At 38.9% G+C, this 16,041-nt stretch overlaps 2 protein-coding genes across 4 annotated transcripts in view; one reads left to right on the top strand and one right to left on the bottom strand.

The window, feature by feature from the left end:
• The window catches only part of tspan15 (tetraspanin 15), a 41,416-nt gene extending 37,819 nt beyond the window's left edge, over nt 1-3,597 (bottom strand). Inside the window, exon 1 of one of the 2 annotated variants that reach the window (XM_038701177.1) lies at nt 3,410-3,597. In XM_038701177.1, coding sequence (XP_038557105.1) covers nt 3,410-3,460 — 51 coding nt within the window. In that variant the 5' untranslated portion in view covers nt 3,461-3,597. Of the gene's footprint in view, nt 1-3,405 lie in introns of both variants that reach the window. The other variant, XM_038701176.1, reaches the window with a different exon arrangement.
• A 3,614-nt stretch (nt 3,598-7,211) lies between these two features.
• Nucleotides 7,212-15,580, top strand: tacr2 (tachykinin receptor 2). Of its 2 annotated transcripts, XM_038700973.1 has the most exons (8): nt 7,212-7,479; nt 8,133-8,285; nt 8,809-9,104; nt 12,017-12,211; nt 12,564-12,714; nt 12,875-12,994; nt 13,420-13,496; nt 13,586-15,580. In XM_038700973.1, the coding sequence occupies exons 2-8, from the start codon at nt 8,151-8,153 to the stop codon at nt 13,920-13,922; spliced, it is 1,311 nt and encodes a 436-aa protein (XP_038556901.1). In that variant the 5' UTR covers nt 7,212-7,479; nt 8,133-8,150; the 3' UTR covers nt 13,923-15,580. The 2 variants fall into 2 exon arrangements, with proteins under 2 accessions (XP_038556901.1, XP_038556902.1); XM_038700974.1 differs by lacking the exon at nt 7,212-7,479 and having other exon boundaries at nt 8,124-8,285.
• Nucleotides 15,581-16,041: the final 461 nt, after the last annotated feature.

Genomic DNA, 16,041 nt, shown 5'->3' with positions numbered 1-16,041 from the left:
TTTAAGTGACTTTGGGGTTGGCTTCACATCTCAGACCGGAGACAGACTAATGTCCAACTTGAAACTAACTTCACCGCGGTCCATTCTTCCACACGTGCCGGTGTTGCAGAGAACAAATTTGCATTAAAAATAATGGACAAGCCACCCAACACTATCCATGATGTGTGTGTCAATCAGGTAACGTTGCCCACAGACATAAAGCTTACTTTATAGTTCACAAAGACATGCTGTTGTTGTGATGTTAGCTGTAACGTTGTGAGTGTCGCTGTCTGGAGCTACTGTGCTGCTCTGGGACAGTCTCATCCTCTCATGTTAGCTTTGCAGCAGCAAGTGGCGTCAGTTTGCTAATCCACAGCCTAGCTAACAGTTACATTACTTGCTATGTCGTTGTTCACTCTTTTATGGTATTTGTCATGGCGTTGGATTTCTCCAGAATCGGAATCAGAGTTACAATTTGAAATGCCATATCGGGATATGAATTTTTTTTGTCATATCACACAGCCCTAATCTAAACTTTATTCTTCACTGTTTCACAAACCACATTCTACGGAGACGGTGTGTGGGGAGAACGACTCTTTAACATGACTGAATCAACAAGCTGTATGAGCAAAGTAAATAAATAATAAATCACTATTCTGCTTCAACCTCGCCTATCAAGGCAGCATTCAGTCTCCATAATAAACCCATTACTGAGTCCTCTGCTTCTCTCTGCCTCACCATCCCACTCACTCTCTCTCCATGAATAAATGTTTCAGAAATGTCTCACAAAAGAAACAAATAAGTGATTTCCTTTGTACAGTAAGTGTTATGTCAATCAGCCATCTGTCTTTAAAAATACACAATCTGTTGTGCTGTATCAAAGTGGGAGCAGCTGCAGGGTTAGAATATGTTGCAGAAAACTGGTATTCTTTAAAAACAGAAATGCAAGCCATCAGAGTATATTGTTTCCGTAATATCAAAGTAATATAAAGTTATAAGATATTTGTGGAAACAAGTGCCATCTCCAGGAATCACATCATCTTAGAACATATTTATCACTAACTGCTATCGTACGTTTATCAAACAAACAACAGTTAGTATTAAGATTCAGGACTGATATTAGGAATAATGTGTTTTTACAATAAAGAAACTGAAACCAAGTGTCATTTATTTTATGACTGTATATGTACCATCTTATTTTGGTTAGACGTTGACTGGTTTAGTTTTCAATTAATGAAAACATATTCTTTTATAATAAGATTGATATTGATTGTAAAAGTATATATATATTTTGAACCTCTTTATCTTATACAGTATCTCACAAAAGTGAGTACACCCCTCACATTTTTCTAAATATTTGATTATATCTTTTCATGTGACAACACTGAAGAAATGACACTTTGCTACAATGTAAAGTAGTGAGTGTACAGCTTGTATAGCTGTAAATTTGCTGTCCCCTCAAAATAACACATCACACAGCCATTACTAAACCGCTAGCAACAAAAGAGAGTACACCCCTAAGTGGAAATGCAAAACTTTTAGATTCACCTGCCCAACACTGGATGTGGCATACAGTATTATGTGCGGGTGTTATGTACTTGAGGTAGGTGGATATGATGTACGGATTATATGATTTAACAACAGTATGAACAGCACTGAAATACAGAATGACAAATAAATAATAAGTAGTAACCAGTAAACAGGTGGCGGATTAGAGACAGTTAGTGGGTTTTTGCACAGAAGTTGTTCCTGACACGCTGAGTCAGAAGTTAACTGTTCATCAGAGTGATGGCTTGAAGGAAGAAACTGTTTATTTTAATTGCGGGTTGTGTTCATTCGCATTAGTAGTCTAGCTAGTAGTAGTCTAGCGATAAAACTCCCGCAAGGAAAGTGATGCGAAGTGGTAAAAAGAGATGTGAAATTAGGACAAATGGAGGACCACATGCATTATTTAGCTACTCCTACGCTATTTGGTTGCAATTCACAACCTTCACGACTAGATGGCACTTAATCTTACACACTGAACCTTTAAGGCTGTGAAAAAATCCAAACAAACCAAATTGTATCGCTATTTTTCAGCATAGACTGCAAGCCAGAGACTTCAAAGCTGAGTACACAAAACAAAAACAAGCTAGGATACAACAGGGAGAGTATCATAGTTTGGTCTATAAACTCCATCTGGTTTCAATAATATTTCAAGCTGTGGAGCACTGTGGCATGCCATTGGCTATGGCTTTCACCATTTCACTATATTCACAATATCTTTGAAAACATTACCTATAATTAACTTATTTGTAGTCTACAGTACAATTACTGCACCAACTCACTTTAAAGCTAGGGTAGGTAACGTTGGAGAACCAGCAAGAAACAGCTAGATTTTGAAAGTAAGCAACAGAAAATGATCCCACCCCCTCCCTTCAGGCCTCCAAAAGCCACTCACCCACACACACCCGCAACACATTTCCATGCGCAGTGAGTGCACGGGCAGCTAGTGCGGGCAGGTAAACAGGTTGCTTATTACAGGCCTGTGACCTGCCACAGATACCGTTTTTTTGGTGTGGAGCATTTTATTTATTGATTGTGTCGGGATGTAAAGACAATTTCAACAAATCTAACAAAAATGCTTCTGAAATAAAATTCCTACCACAACTTTAATGCAGTCATTTAGGCTACTGAAGTCAAGCCAGCCTCCACTTCTCTGCTGTCACTGTGAAGTGAAATGAATCAGTGGAAACAGAAGGTTTTGTTTTTACATGAGTTCGAATCTTGGCTGAACGTAGTAAGCTTTCTGTGAGACTGTAATATTTTCTTTAGATACTTGTGGTGTCTTAAGCATTTATTTATTTATTCAATCGTTTCTGTCACATCAATTGCATTATTCAGCAGAAGCTCACTTTTATTTTGAAATGTGCTGCGACACGATGTTACCGTAATGCCTAGAAGAAACACGCATCGCAAAACAGCGCGAGGGCTGGCTTGACTGTCGTTTTTAAAGTGGAGGCTGGCTTGACTTCAGTGGACATGCACTACAGCGTCTGGGATTTCCGAGAAAATATACTGTACCTCTTTTTGTCTGCTCTCTAGTTATGTTTAACCCAGTACGGACTAGACAGGTAAACTGGGGCAAAGGTGGAGGGTGTGGCCCCATTCTAACAGCCTGCAGAGTACTCAAAAAGATAACACCTGTCGCTTCACACCTGTACGTTAGTCTACGCCACAAAAACTAACACTGCAAAAAGGGGATACAATCTTATATCTCTGTCTTTTTCTCGCCATAACAACATTTACATGTTTTCCTATGGAGCTGAACCGCGCACACAGCCCCACTAGAAACACAAAAACATCCTGTTTACCCCCTCAAGCCGGGAAAGCTTTCCAAACAGCGCACGCTCGTCTTTAACAAACCATAACCACGGCGTTACTCACCCACCAGACGATGGCATAGGCGAACAGGATGAATTTGAGGAAAATATAGGAGCATTGTTCACAGTATCGAACAGCTTCGTTCGTGGTCATCGCGGCTGACTAGTTGACTTCAGCGGCTCGCTGAGCTGGTGCTTCCGCGTTGACTCCTCGTCACCACACCTGCGAGTGCACGTTGGTGTGATGGATGGATGCGAGATGTGTGGGCTGAAATAAACTGAGAATGGGAGCGAAGGGGAGTTTTACACCGTTAAACTTTTAAATTAGTTTTTTTTAAATGATTGATGAGTAAGGTGAAACACGATTGTTGTTTTCTTTGCACTTGCTCCTTTTTTCTTTTGTTTAACCCGGTAAAAGTCTCACTTCTCAAGAGTGGTTTGCCCAAGAACACCAGTATAAAAACAGTGCTACAGTAATACTGACTGACCTCCCCTTCTCCACAGTCAGTAATCTCCACACTGCCAAATATTATGCAGTAGGCTACAGTATTAAGGCCTAATCTGTGAATTCAGGAATTTGTCAGTCTTCAAAATCACAAGCAAGCGTGGTGATAAAAATGTATTTGTCTTTATTTAAACAAATTCCTCCTGACTTGTGCTGCCAATGACTGTGCAATACAGATACATTAACAGCCTCAGATATAAAATGGTGTTATCATGGCAGAAACATGAAAGGTAAACACAGTTTTATCTCTGCCTTTTAAGCATGATGTTTAAAAGTGGTCTTTGGTTTAATATAGTAACTAAGTGGCACATTACGGATTACACAGTGAGTCAAAACCATAGGTCAAAACTATGGTCAAAACATGTAACTCTACCACCTAGTGGTGAGGTATAGCAGGGAGACCAAACAGAATTGGAGACCGCTACTATGTTGTGTCAGTAACTAAATCATTATTAAAGACACGAAAGACCACAGTCCAACTTGCCAAAATGTGGGCTTTGGAGCCTCTTAATTAAGACTACTGAATTTACTACTACTAATTTTGCTGGGGGCATCAATGCAGTGCCTTAGTTTAAATCTCATCCACAGCCCACCACACAATTTAGAAATGTAAAGTTGACCCTCTTTAACTGGTAAATAAACCCATGTTGCTTCAATAACATACATGCAACAAACTAACTTTGTTATCTACATATCACATGAAAAAAACATGTTGTGTGAACCACATATATAAAGCTGTGGACCACACAAGACATTTCAGGCCCTGATACACCAAAACAACAGGCAGCCATCTTTGGGCAGGCTGTGGCCAACCATTGCCCGTAGTGTATACTGTATGTCCGGCACCATTGGCTCATGGTCAACCCTTATCAGCAGCCGTTCAGCCGATAAAGCATGTAAGAGTGTCTGAGTGGCTGTCTCACTATTTTCACCCACCTAGTTTGGTTACTCCGTATTTATCACCTGCACCTTTTCTTATATTCTTCCGCAAGCAAAAGACCCTGGGCTGACAACACAAATGCAAAGTCAAGAAAACCTGAACAGTTTCAGGTTTAATCAGGTGTTTCAGGTTTTTTAGGTGTTTAATTTGTATCCTCAGAGTATAACAAATTTTATCAGATTCCCTTTGGCATGAAAATGGCTGTTTTGTGTATCTTTCAGTGTTGTTTTTCTGGATTATGAACACAGATTAGTATGTGCAAAATGTTCATGCATTTGTCGGTGGTTATCTTTGAGATGTGATCAGGTGCAGCAGTTAACAGAATACATGGCAGTGTGAGTCGATGCAGCCATCTGTCTTTGTCTGTGCTGATTCAGATAGGCTGTGTTTCATCCATTCCTCATTAGTTTCAGAGCCTGAACAGTAAACATTTTTATTTTCCCCTCAGGCTTTTATTCATTCAGTAGACCACGTTTAGTAAGTACAGTTACACCAGCTTGGTAGAAACTTTTCTTAAGTGCTCTTCATTCCCCTTTTCATTCCCCTGGATGTACCCTTCAACATGCCCTTCACCAGGCCCAATAAGGATTTGTGAAAGCGTACACATGCAGTACATAATACACACACAACAGAGAAAAGGCTCTACCTCTATCCGTTCTTTTCTGTGCAAATACACGCAAACACATTCAGTAGATTTCCCCTGAGAGGGAGGAAAGAACAGAGAGAGCACTCGTGTGAGGAATAACATGAAATGAAATAAGAGGTTAAAAAAAAGGCTACAGAAAGCACAAGAAAAGATGTAACAGTACAAAAGAGGATTACACATTAAAAGCAAATAGCTATAGTATCACAGATAACCTGTCACACGCATTGTAGAGCTCTGTTATTGATTGATTTCAAGGAAAAATACAGAGTTACTGCAGTGATCAAACATTGCTACAGTACCTTCTAGAAATGCCAACTTTGTAAAGGTACAGAGTGTCCTTAGTGGCACCTTGTGTTTAGCGATAAGTGACAAGGTTAAAAAGTACATCTTTCTACTATTTTTGAACACACATACATAGATGCAGTGTGTTGTGTGTGTGTGTGTTTTTCAAGAAATACCAGGACAAACCAAGACAATGATCGAGTGCCCAGTGCGCGTTTACATACACTCAGATTTGAATATTTTTATTTATGTTCACTTATGTTCATTTTTAAACCAACAGCCCATAAACACTGACTCATATGATCTCTGGGGGGGCATTTAAGTGTTTTGCCATGTTTCAGATGCCACAGCTCTAACTAAAAGTAGACAGCAGCAGTTTTTCCAACAACTGCACACAGAGATGTACTTTGCAAGTACTTCGGAATTGGTGATCAACCCCATTTTTCATCTCTGCAGTGCCCCCACTTCATGACCTGTGGATTTTATTCAGATATCAAATATATCACTTGATGAAGCATCTCTTTGCTTTGTCACTGAGAAACAGAACTTATAAAATGAGGATGATCAGCACATAAATTATGATGAATGTTGTATTGATATTGTGCTGATTGTGAATAGATTAGAGGTAGAAAAACATCGAGCACAGCGCAACCCGAAAAAGATCCACATTGACACCAACAACAGAGAGACTCCATCAGGAATTCATCTCCTACCAGCGGAACCAAAAAAAAAAGAACAATCCCACAGTGCAATAAAGTCTGACCTCTTCAGCCATGTCAAAACCCACAAAAGGACCCAAGAGATTGTGGAGGATGATTGTGAGTTACAGAACTGAACACAACTACAGCAAGAAAGGACCCTTTTGAAAGGAAACATTTTACTGAGGAAGCTTTCAGGTGCACCTACTGTACATGCACACTCACTCACACACACACACACACACACACACACACACACAGAATGAAAATGTACAAACAATCCAGCTCAAAAGAGTTCTCAGAGGACCTGTTCTCAGAGGACCAGAGGACACAATAGTCCAACCCTGCACATGTTGTCTATCACCCTTCTCCGTGTGTCTGCTGTATCAAGCAGAAATAGAAGAAGATACATAGTGAAATGGTTAAAGGCAATTTCACAGGTGCTGGAAAATGTAGAAGTAGAGACTCAGGATGTGCCTCTGGCATTCCCTTTTTATTGATTCTTTTTGTAGCTTTCCCATTCAGCATCCAAGCTGTCGGTCCTTTTTCTCTCAGCATCTGTTGATTTGGTATATAGTTCCCTCAACACATGCCTTCAATCAATGCCACTCCCTCTCTTTCAATTGTGTTATTTTTTTTTTTTTTTTAGCGTTTTCTCACATTCTCTCTTTCATGTAAACACGTTAACAACATTTTTTTGCAGCGTTTTACAACTGAGACAGAAAATCAGAGTGCGGCCACAGCTGTTCTGTTCTTTTTCCGGTTTCATTCATCATCCCTCTCTCTCTCACACTCTCTCCTCACACAGAGTTGGCGCAGCTCCACGCGCACAGTCGCGTGCCTGTACCTGTCTGTAAGTCTCCCTCACATTCATCAGCTTATAATCAGTTACACATTCCAGGAGAGAAAGTGTGCAGAGAGAGAGCAGAGATGTCCTGAGATGTCTTGATGGATTGTTGGATGGACCTGACCTGTACGCAGAAGGAGTCTAATTTTCGGACATAATTGGCTATGGGTTGGACAAACTGATGTAAAACTAACAACTCTATCACGTAGCCTACTCAGAGGTAAGCCAGATGAAAGTAACACTCTGACAGAGATTGAGTCTTATTCCTGTGGAGAACATCTTGCGCTTAAAACATTATTATTGTGTGCGTCTGCCAAATGTCCGTAATGCACGCTGGTTGGTGGATGTATTTTGTGTTAGCATCTTTTCAATCAAATACGGACTTAAACCAAGTGCATTTAGCTTTATTTAACGCACGAGGAAATGGTTTATTAAACATGTGCTGCTGTATGATTAGGCTATGACTAGCCTGTGAAATTTGCCATAATGGTGACATGGTGAATGATTATTAACCCACAGGCGACTCTGCTGATGCTCAGCGAGCCAAATGGTTTGGCAGCGTAATTTAACAGTTGATATGACTGCCTCAAATCTGAAATGTATTGTGGGTTCAGGGTTCAAAAACTTTACAATTAAATCTTATTGATGAAAATTATTATGAAAAATATGTGCTTCATGGCATTTTTCCATATTAAGTTTTAAATATTTTGGCTCACTCAGATATCTTTGGCTACAGCCTAGTCTAGTAGAAGAACATTAACAGATGAAATCGGGACTAAAAAAACCCACATCAGAAGGACATCTTTATTTGAATACAGTCTATCCTTCATTATACCTCATTACGCATAACGCACATAAAGTTTATGTCACCAGGTGAACAGGGAGAAGAATATGAACGCCGAGGTTCCTATTCAACACATTGAACAAAACATGGAGGCCACTTCATTCCCGTTATCAGTCACCGCCGACTGGCTGGAGGACGGAAACGAGACGACCGGGAATCAGTTCCAGCAGCCTGACTGGCAGGTGGGAGAAATACAGCGGAATCAGAAATGAACCAGTGACTTCTTACTGGTGGAGATAGTCTACGTCCAGTAGAGCATGGAAGCATGAAAAAATTAGACAAAAGAATGAAAGGGCGCACCATAGTATATTAGTTGTTTTATTAAACCACTACAACAGACCAAACCAAACACAAAAAAGAGTCTTAGGGTGATAAAGATGGTCCTTAAGATGTTTGAAAAGTTTGAAAATATGTGCTCTGATATATCTGGCAGACTGATTTGTCTTAAAACCAAGGCCTGGTATCTACCTGCCTAATGACTGCAGTAGCTAAATCTGGTGCATTTCTTTATGAAATTCATGTTTTTTTTGTACATGGTCCCCGACAAATGCATTTTTATTTGTGCTCTTTTGATTGTCCTGTTGCCCTTTTACTGTGGCTACTCATACAGTATGTTTATTTATGTTACAATTCTCTCCTCTCTTCTTCCTCTCTTCCCTACCTCCTTTCCTCTCCTCTCCTTTCTCCTCTCCTCTCCTCACTCAGGTGGCTCTGTGGGCTATAGCCTACTCCCTCATCATCCTGGTGTCCATCACTGGGAATGTCACAGTGATCTGGATTATTCTTGCTCACAGACGCATGAGGACTGTAACCAACTACTTTATCGTCAACCTGGCCTTCTCTGACGTTTCAATGGCAACCTTCAACACTCTTTTTAACTTTGTTTATGCACTCCACAATGATTGGTACTTTGGCCTGGGCTACTGCCGATTTCAGAACTTCTTCCCCATCACGGCCATGTTTTCATCAATATACTCAATGGCTGCCATTGCAGTGGACAGGTAAGGAAGCTCTCTTACAAACTGTGCAAAAACATAGGAACTGAATTATTAACTAATTTGAACTATTTAATATTTCACTAAGTAGTTACAGTTAAGCTGAAGCTCTCATACAAACTGTACCATCAATGAAGCCACTATGAGATGACTGATCCTCATCTCCATTCTGGAGTTGCAAACAGAAAAAGATGGATGACCATTTACTGAACAACCCAAGTAGTAATATAGCAAATAACCCGCTCCACATTACCACACGATAATGTTTCTGTCTTTATGGATTTTAAGCATGGTGTATAGTCTAAATGTGGTTAACATATTGGTTGATAAGTACAAAATATCCATTCAAATATTTGTCATCCCATGTATTTTGGTCTTCAATGGCTGATACAGGCTGACATAAGACAATATTTTCCATCAGTTAAATTTCCCCGACAAATTTCAGAGCTATTTTGTCAGTCAGGGCTTTGTCATTTGAGGTTGAACAGCAACTCCTTGAGAACTTACCGTTCATTCAGCTACATGAGCCTGACTTGATATCAGCAGAAACTGTTCAGCCAATAGGAAGCTGCTGCATGAAGGAGATATGGGTCAACAAGCAGCTGAGATACAGATGTCATTAATGCTTACTGGAGCATGAATGGTCAGTCTGTTCTTAGTCTGAAACTGAGTTACAAGTTTATGAGTTACACCTGTACAATCTCATGCAATAAAATATAGCACCCCTGCAATCGACATTGTATTACAATGATGCAGCATGTGTTTATTTTTGAGGCTGTGGTTAGAGGTGGTGTTAGGCTGCATTGTAGAACAAGTGTTTAATGTTTTGTCTATCCCCATTCACATGTAAAAGCGAGTAGAAAACCTGAGTGGGATGCTTTACACAAGAGAGATTACAGACATACAAGATACAACATTCTTCCCTCTTATTTACATTTTTATGTTTATGATTATGTAAATAATTTATGGTTTCTTACAGAATTTAGGTGACAAGTTTGTTTTCATGTATGCTCCAGTGATCTTAATTTTAGGCAGGAATACAACAGAATACAATAAAAATGACTTTAAAATTGCGTCTTTGATGCAAATCATCATCTCACAGTTATTATCCATAAAACTGAAAATAAGAAAAAGGGGCACAGTCATTCACATACATTCACAATGCAGATCCTGAATAATTAAATTCACTATTATGGTGACAATACTGAGTTACATTGTTTACAAATGTATGTAAGTACATTGCATAAGATTCGTTATGGGTTGCCACATAAATGGTCAGTGAGACTGAGCCTGCGGTTAATAAATCTTTGTTTCAGTATTCAGTTGTTCACATGGTTAAAAGGATTTCTCCGATCCCATTAAAGCATCGTGACACATAGAAATATACATAAGATATATTTTATGTTTGATGATAAAGATAATTGTCGGCCATCACAATGTTCTTTGTCAGCACATTGATTTCTTATTCTATCACAAATAGATGCAGGGAAGAATACTTATTTTTATTTTTATTATTATTATTGCTTTGGCAGATGGCCAGGACAGAACCAGAGGCAGACAGATAGAGATATTCATCTTTAATCAAATGCATGTTTATGCATGAGTAATATTCTTTCTCTTTGCTATGTGACTGTCAAAGTCAGAACCTTGAAATAATTCAAATAATTCTGAATACCACACAAAACATAAAACTGGTCATTTATTTGCAATGTGGTGTCTCTCTGTAGAGTAGGCCTCCCTTTCAATTAGTTAATGCCCTCCACTCAGGTGGAGTAAGTCAAGTCTGCAGAATCAATAGAGTCTTAACATGTCACTAAGTAGTAATTGATGTACAGGTGATGGTGCCTTCATTCATCATTATTTGGTTGAATTACAGGACATTTAGATAAATTAAAGCTTTTCAGGTAGAGAATAACGTTTTCAGGATGATATATGAAAAGAATAGGCAAAACAGGTGGACACATGATAAATCGTTCCTTTCCTGTAACGCTGACAGCTCATATACATGTTCCCAGCCTAGGATGAATGAATAAATACTCAAAAAAGATGACATCTTCTCCTTTCAAAATATACTTTTGTATTTATACAGTATATTGATAAATGCTTTAGATTTCAAAGAATAACACTCAGCAAATACTTTTTTATTAGTTTGAGTGAAGAGATTTAAAATCATTATCTGACAGCTTGGTTTGATAGATGAGTGGATAGATTCTACAACAAAGGCTGTTTCTCAAAGGGACATTTTCTATTTCATTTATTTTCTTCACCAATCATAGCACACAAAGTGATCATTAAAGCCAGCATTCAAAATCACCAAAGTGCAGGTTAGCTCCTATAGTTTCTCTGGGAAGCTCTGTGGTATACATTCAGTAGTTACAGGATTTTTTTTTCTAAATACCACTGTCACCACCGTTAAAACTGAAGTAAAGTCCTACAGCTCAAGCGTCTCATGTCGGATCATTTGGTAGAATAATTTCAATATGCTTTGCATATTAAATGTCACATAATGAGCTATTTATACTGTAACACAGGATGTAACATACTCATGACTGTGTAACTTTATGTGGTCCAATTAGGACATACTAAAAGACATACTGAACACAAGATCCAGTGTCACAGAGTAATCACCAGCTATCAACAAAGTTTCAGTAGCAGTGAGGGAACCACCTCCTGTTTCTAACATAAATACATCAACATTGACTTTAACTGATTACTATCCATTTTAAAAGGGACTGTACAGTACTATTCTATCATGAAAATACTTTTAACCATCTGTGGCACAGGTGGCCACACAGGAAGGTAGTGTCTTTATTGAGTCACTTGGGTTGCTTTATGTCTACTCATGTGAGTTAAAACATCAGATTTCTGATTTTGTAAAAGATAGATATGAGTGAATAAACATTTTTATTTTCTTTCAGGTACATGGCCATCATCCACCCTCTGAAGCCCCGCCTCTCCTCCACCTCTACAAAGGTTGTGATTGCCTTGATTTGGATTGTAGCAATCTCACTGGCTTTCCCCCAGTGCTACTACAGCGTGACGAGATTTTACTACCCCAGAACTGTGTGCATGGTCGATTGGCCTGATGATTATGGAGGAACACATCAGCTAAGGTGAAGGAATAAGATTATTAGAAAGACAGACAAAGGACTGTTTGAGACCTTGTGCACAATTTACCAATGACTTACCAACACTTGCAATTGCAGGCTTGATAACTTTTATAAAGGGTTAAATGGGGTTGGTTGAAAACTAAAGTAAGCTGTGTTGGAACAGGATATATATCAACCGAAGGAGTCCCCAAAAAATGTGGGCTCACAACCTCAAAATATCTGACACCATTAAGCAATTATGTATTAGTCATTCAGGTTAGTAAACCCTTTCTAAGTATGCCACATTTTTAAGTATACAAATCTAAACAAGAATGAAAGAGTCATGTAAAGAAAGACTGTCTTTCTCTCTCTGCAGTTACCAGTTTGCAGTGATTTTGCTGATCTACTTGTTCCCTCTGCTGGTGATGTTGGTGACCTACACTTTAGTTGGCCAATCGCTGTGGGGAGGGCACATCCCAGGAGAGGCGACAGAACATTACCACAGCCAGATTACAGCGAAGAGAAAGGTCACACACTTTTATTTTCCCCCCACACTATTATCATAATGCTCAGATAAACTGGGAAGCGAAATTTAGTTTAGTTGAACTGAACCATGTGATATTACACTGGAATTTAAATATATTAATACATTGGCTTGCTTTTCCTCTCTCTGTGATTTTCTTGTAGGTGGTGAAGATGATGGTTGTCGTGGTGGTGACCTTTGCCCTGTGCTGGTTACCTTACCACATCTACTTCATACTGGGATCATTTAACAGAGACATTTATAAACAACATTACATTCAACAGGTTAGCCACTCCCTTTTTTTTTAAATAATCTTTTTGTTAATGAAGTAAATCTGTAACATTTAACACTAAATAAGACAATTCTCCATTTCATTTTAAAGAAAGAAATAACAAACACACAAGAAAGAAATGTATAAGTAAAAGAAAATAGCAAAAGAAAAAAAAATGAAAAAGGAAGATACAGTGAATGTAAAAGTGTTAACAAAATAAAGAAAATAATAACAACCTTAGCAGACCAAACCTTCTAGGTTTCCCATCCTTCCCAACCACCTTACATATCCTAATAACATTCCGGGAAAACAATTTTACCATGTTATGTTTCATAGCATTTCAAAACAATAAGACACAGAATTACTTTCTGCATGTTATTAATTCATTTTAGTCTGATTTATGTATTTATTGGGCATCATGTTTCCTTTGATTGTCAGGTGTATCTGGCCATATTCTGGTTGGCGATGAGTTCGACTATGTATAATCCTATAATTTACTGCTGTCTAAACCAAAGGTAAAAGACATTTTCATACCCAAAAACTCCTCAGCTTCCAATAGCCTATCCCAAAACTCAAGGAAACCAATTCTCTTCTCTTCCTGAAGGTTTCGTGCTGGTTTCCGTCATGCCTTCGCTTGGTGTCCCTTCGTCAAAGTGTCAGAGGAGGACAAGATGGAACTGCAGCACACACACACCTTCAGAGTCACCATGACACGCAGCCACCGCAATGACAGTACATACGCGCGCGCCTCCATCAAGACAAACAACGCCTTCAACACAAGCATGGCTGTCAGCACTGAGCTGAACCCAGAGAGAGATGCCTGCATGCAGCTTAAAAAACAGACATCATCAAAAATATACAGCACACACCACAAACATGTGGCGAAGAGGCCAGATGATACAAAATCCCCGGCTGCCAAACTTATGCAGAGCACACACTGACTACTGAAACAAATGGGAAGGTAACAAGGTTTCTCTATAGTCACAAGAGAGCTGATAATAAAAAGACTGTAACAAATAAAGATAGAGGAGAGCCTGCCAACTGCCAACCAGAGTTGAGCAAACTATCTACATGGGAAACCTTGAAGAAACGTTCATTGTAATGTGACAATCAAACTGATGGATGGTCTGCTGCTATAGCCAAAGTGAGCATGGGCATGTGAACATTTTGTTAGAAATGGAAGAAACTACAGGACACAAGAGAAGCTTATTCTTGTATTGTCATTATTTGCTGCTGGGAAAGACTGAAGATAAATCCGTCCATCATTCATTTATTTTACTTGACCCCATTCTTTTACATCTCTTCTTCCATCATTGACATTTTTCTTCTACTCCTTTGGAGACTAGCCATGAACTGTGGATGTTTCTATGTAACTGGAGGTTTTATCTGTGGTTACTGATTTTCAAGAGGCGGATGAACAGTCCACTGGCATCAGCACCAAGCCTTAATATTGTTGTTTATGTGTGTTTTCAAAACAAAACAAAGGCTGTTTCTCAAAGGGACATTTTCTATTTCACTTATTTTCTTCACCAATCATAGCACACAAAGTGATCATTAAAGCCAGCATTAAAAATAAGCACCTATAGTTTGTCTGGGAAGCTCTGTGGTATACATTCAGTAGTTACAGGATTTATATTTCTAAATACCACTGTCACCACCGTTAAAACTGAAGTAACTTTAACTGCAGTCATACAGCTCAAGTGTCTTATGTTGGATCATTTGGTAGAATAATAAGTCTAATTTCAATGTGCTGCGCATACTAAATGTCACATAATGAGCTACTGTAACACAGGATGTAACATACTCATGACTGTGTAACTTTATGTGGTCCAATTAGGACATACTAAAAGACATACTGAACACAAGATCCAGTGTCACAGAGGAATCACCAGCTATCAACAAAGTTTCAGTAGCAGTGAGGGAACCACCTCCTGTAGATACATCAACACTGACTTTAACTGATTGCTAGACATTTTAAAAGGGACTGTACAGTACTATTCCTTTATCTTATCAGCCACATAGTGTGCAGTGTACATTTGAGTCCAGATTAAAAAGCAAAACTGCTGAATCTGATGTGAAATGTAATACTGTCAAGTATTTAGTATATTAATGTAAAATATGTTGATGAAGTGGAAATGTAAATATGGGAATTACACACATACAGTTTGTTCATGATGTTGTAAATATGTGTAGCTTCTTCGCATTAACATATCAGTATGTAGAGAAAACCTTTTGATTCCTAGCAACATTTTGACTTAAAATACACACAGTGAAATCGTGAAACATCTGTATTTGTTGTCAAGCAGGATAGTTGTTTGTGGCCTAAATAAAAGTCAACAGTATGTTTTAATAAATGTGACATTATTGTGTGTGTGTGTGTGTGTGTGTGTGTGTGTGTGTGTAATGGTTCCTCAGTTGTACTCTAGACATGTAATACAGTTACAGAGGGGTCAGAAGTCAGGTGCAGTACAGTATGCAGTCTTGGAGCTGGTGCAGATTTAGTGTCTTGTTAAAGGACACTTCAGAAGGCCTGAGGCTGTCAGACATGTGGGCTTGAGGTTACGTTCCTTTTGAGGAGTGGCCTCTAAACATTAAACACTAAACAGAAGTTATATGTAATGTACATGAATGCAAAATGTGTGGCGCAAAAAAACTACAACCTCAGATTGACGCAGGTTTGTCTTTATTTAGTGACTGATTGACAGCGTTGGACAGATACAGTCTGGGTTTGGAGGACAGAAGCAAAGAGACTGAAGTGTCTACGTGATGTAGGGCTGGCTTTCAGACTGACTACTTTGGGGAAAATCTAAAGGTAGGGTAGCTAGACCTGCCGGAAGGGCTGGCCTCTTTATCCTGGCAGTTTGTGTAGTACATAGGAATGGAAATTCAACTTGCTTGCAATGTCATTGCTAGAATGTGATTAGATTTGTGCTAATCTGACCCCACAGAATTGTAACTGGGGTTAGGAAAGTTGGCAGTAAAATATATTGTAGCATCTCAAAGATCCATCCCTGTATCAGAATTGCCAATGACCAGACACAGTACCCTGTTCTGACCCTG

The sequence above is a fragment of the Micropterus salmoides genome, unplaced genomic scaffold, assembly GCF_014851395.1.
Source record: "Micropterus salmoides isolate LMB-PRFRI ecotype aquatic unplaced genomic scaffold, ASM1485139v1 Ms_hic_scaffold_6, whole genome shotgun sequence".
NCBI lineage: Eukaryota > Metazoa > Chordata > Actinopteri > Centrarchiformes > Centrarchidae > Micropterus > Micropterus salmoides.
This window is presented reverse-complemented; position numbering and strand designations above follow the sequence as displayed.

Bases quoted from the DNA above. Each gene is read 5' to 3' on its own strand.
- tacr2 (XM_038700973.1), top strand. From the start codon at position 8,151: ATGAACGCCGAGGTTCCTATTCAACACATTGAACAAAACATGGAGGCC. The intron at 12,212-12,563 runs GTGAAGGAATAA...CTCTCTCTGCAG, and splicing joins GGAGGAACACATCAGCTAAG to TTACCAGTTTGCAGTGATTT. The intron at 12,995-13,419 runs GTTAGCCACTCC...TTTGATTGTCAG, and splicing joins AACAACATTACATTCAACAG to GTGTATCTGGCCATATTCTG.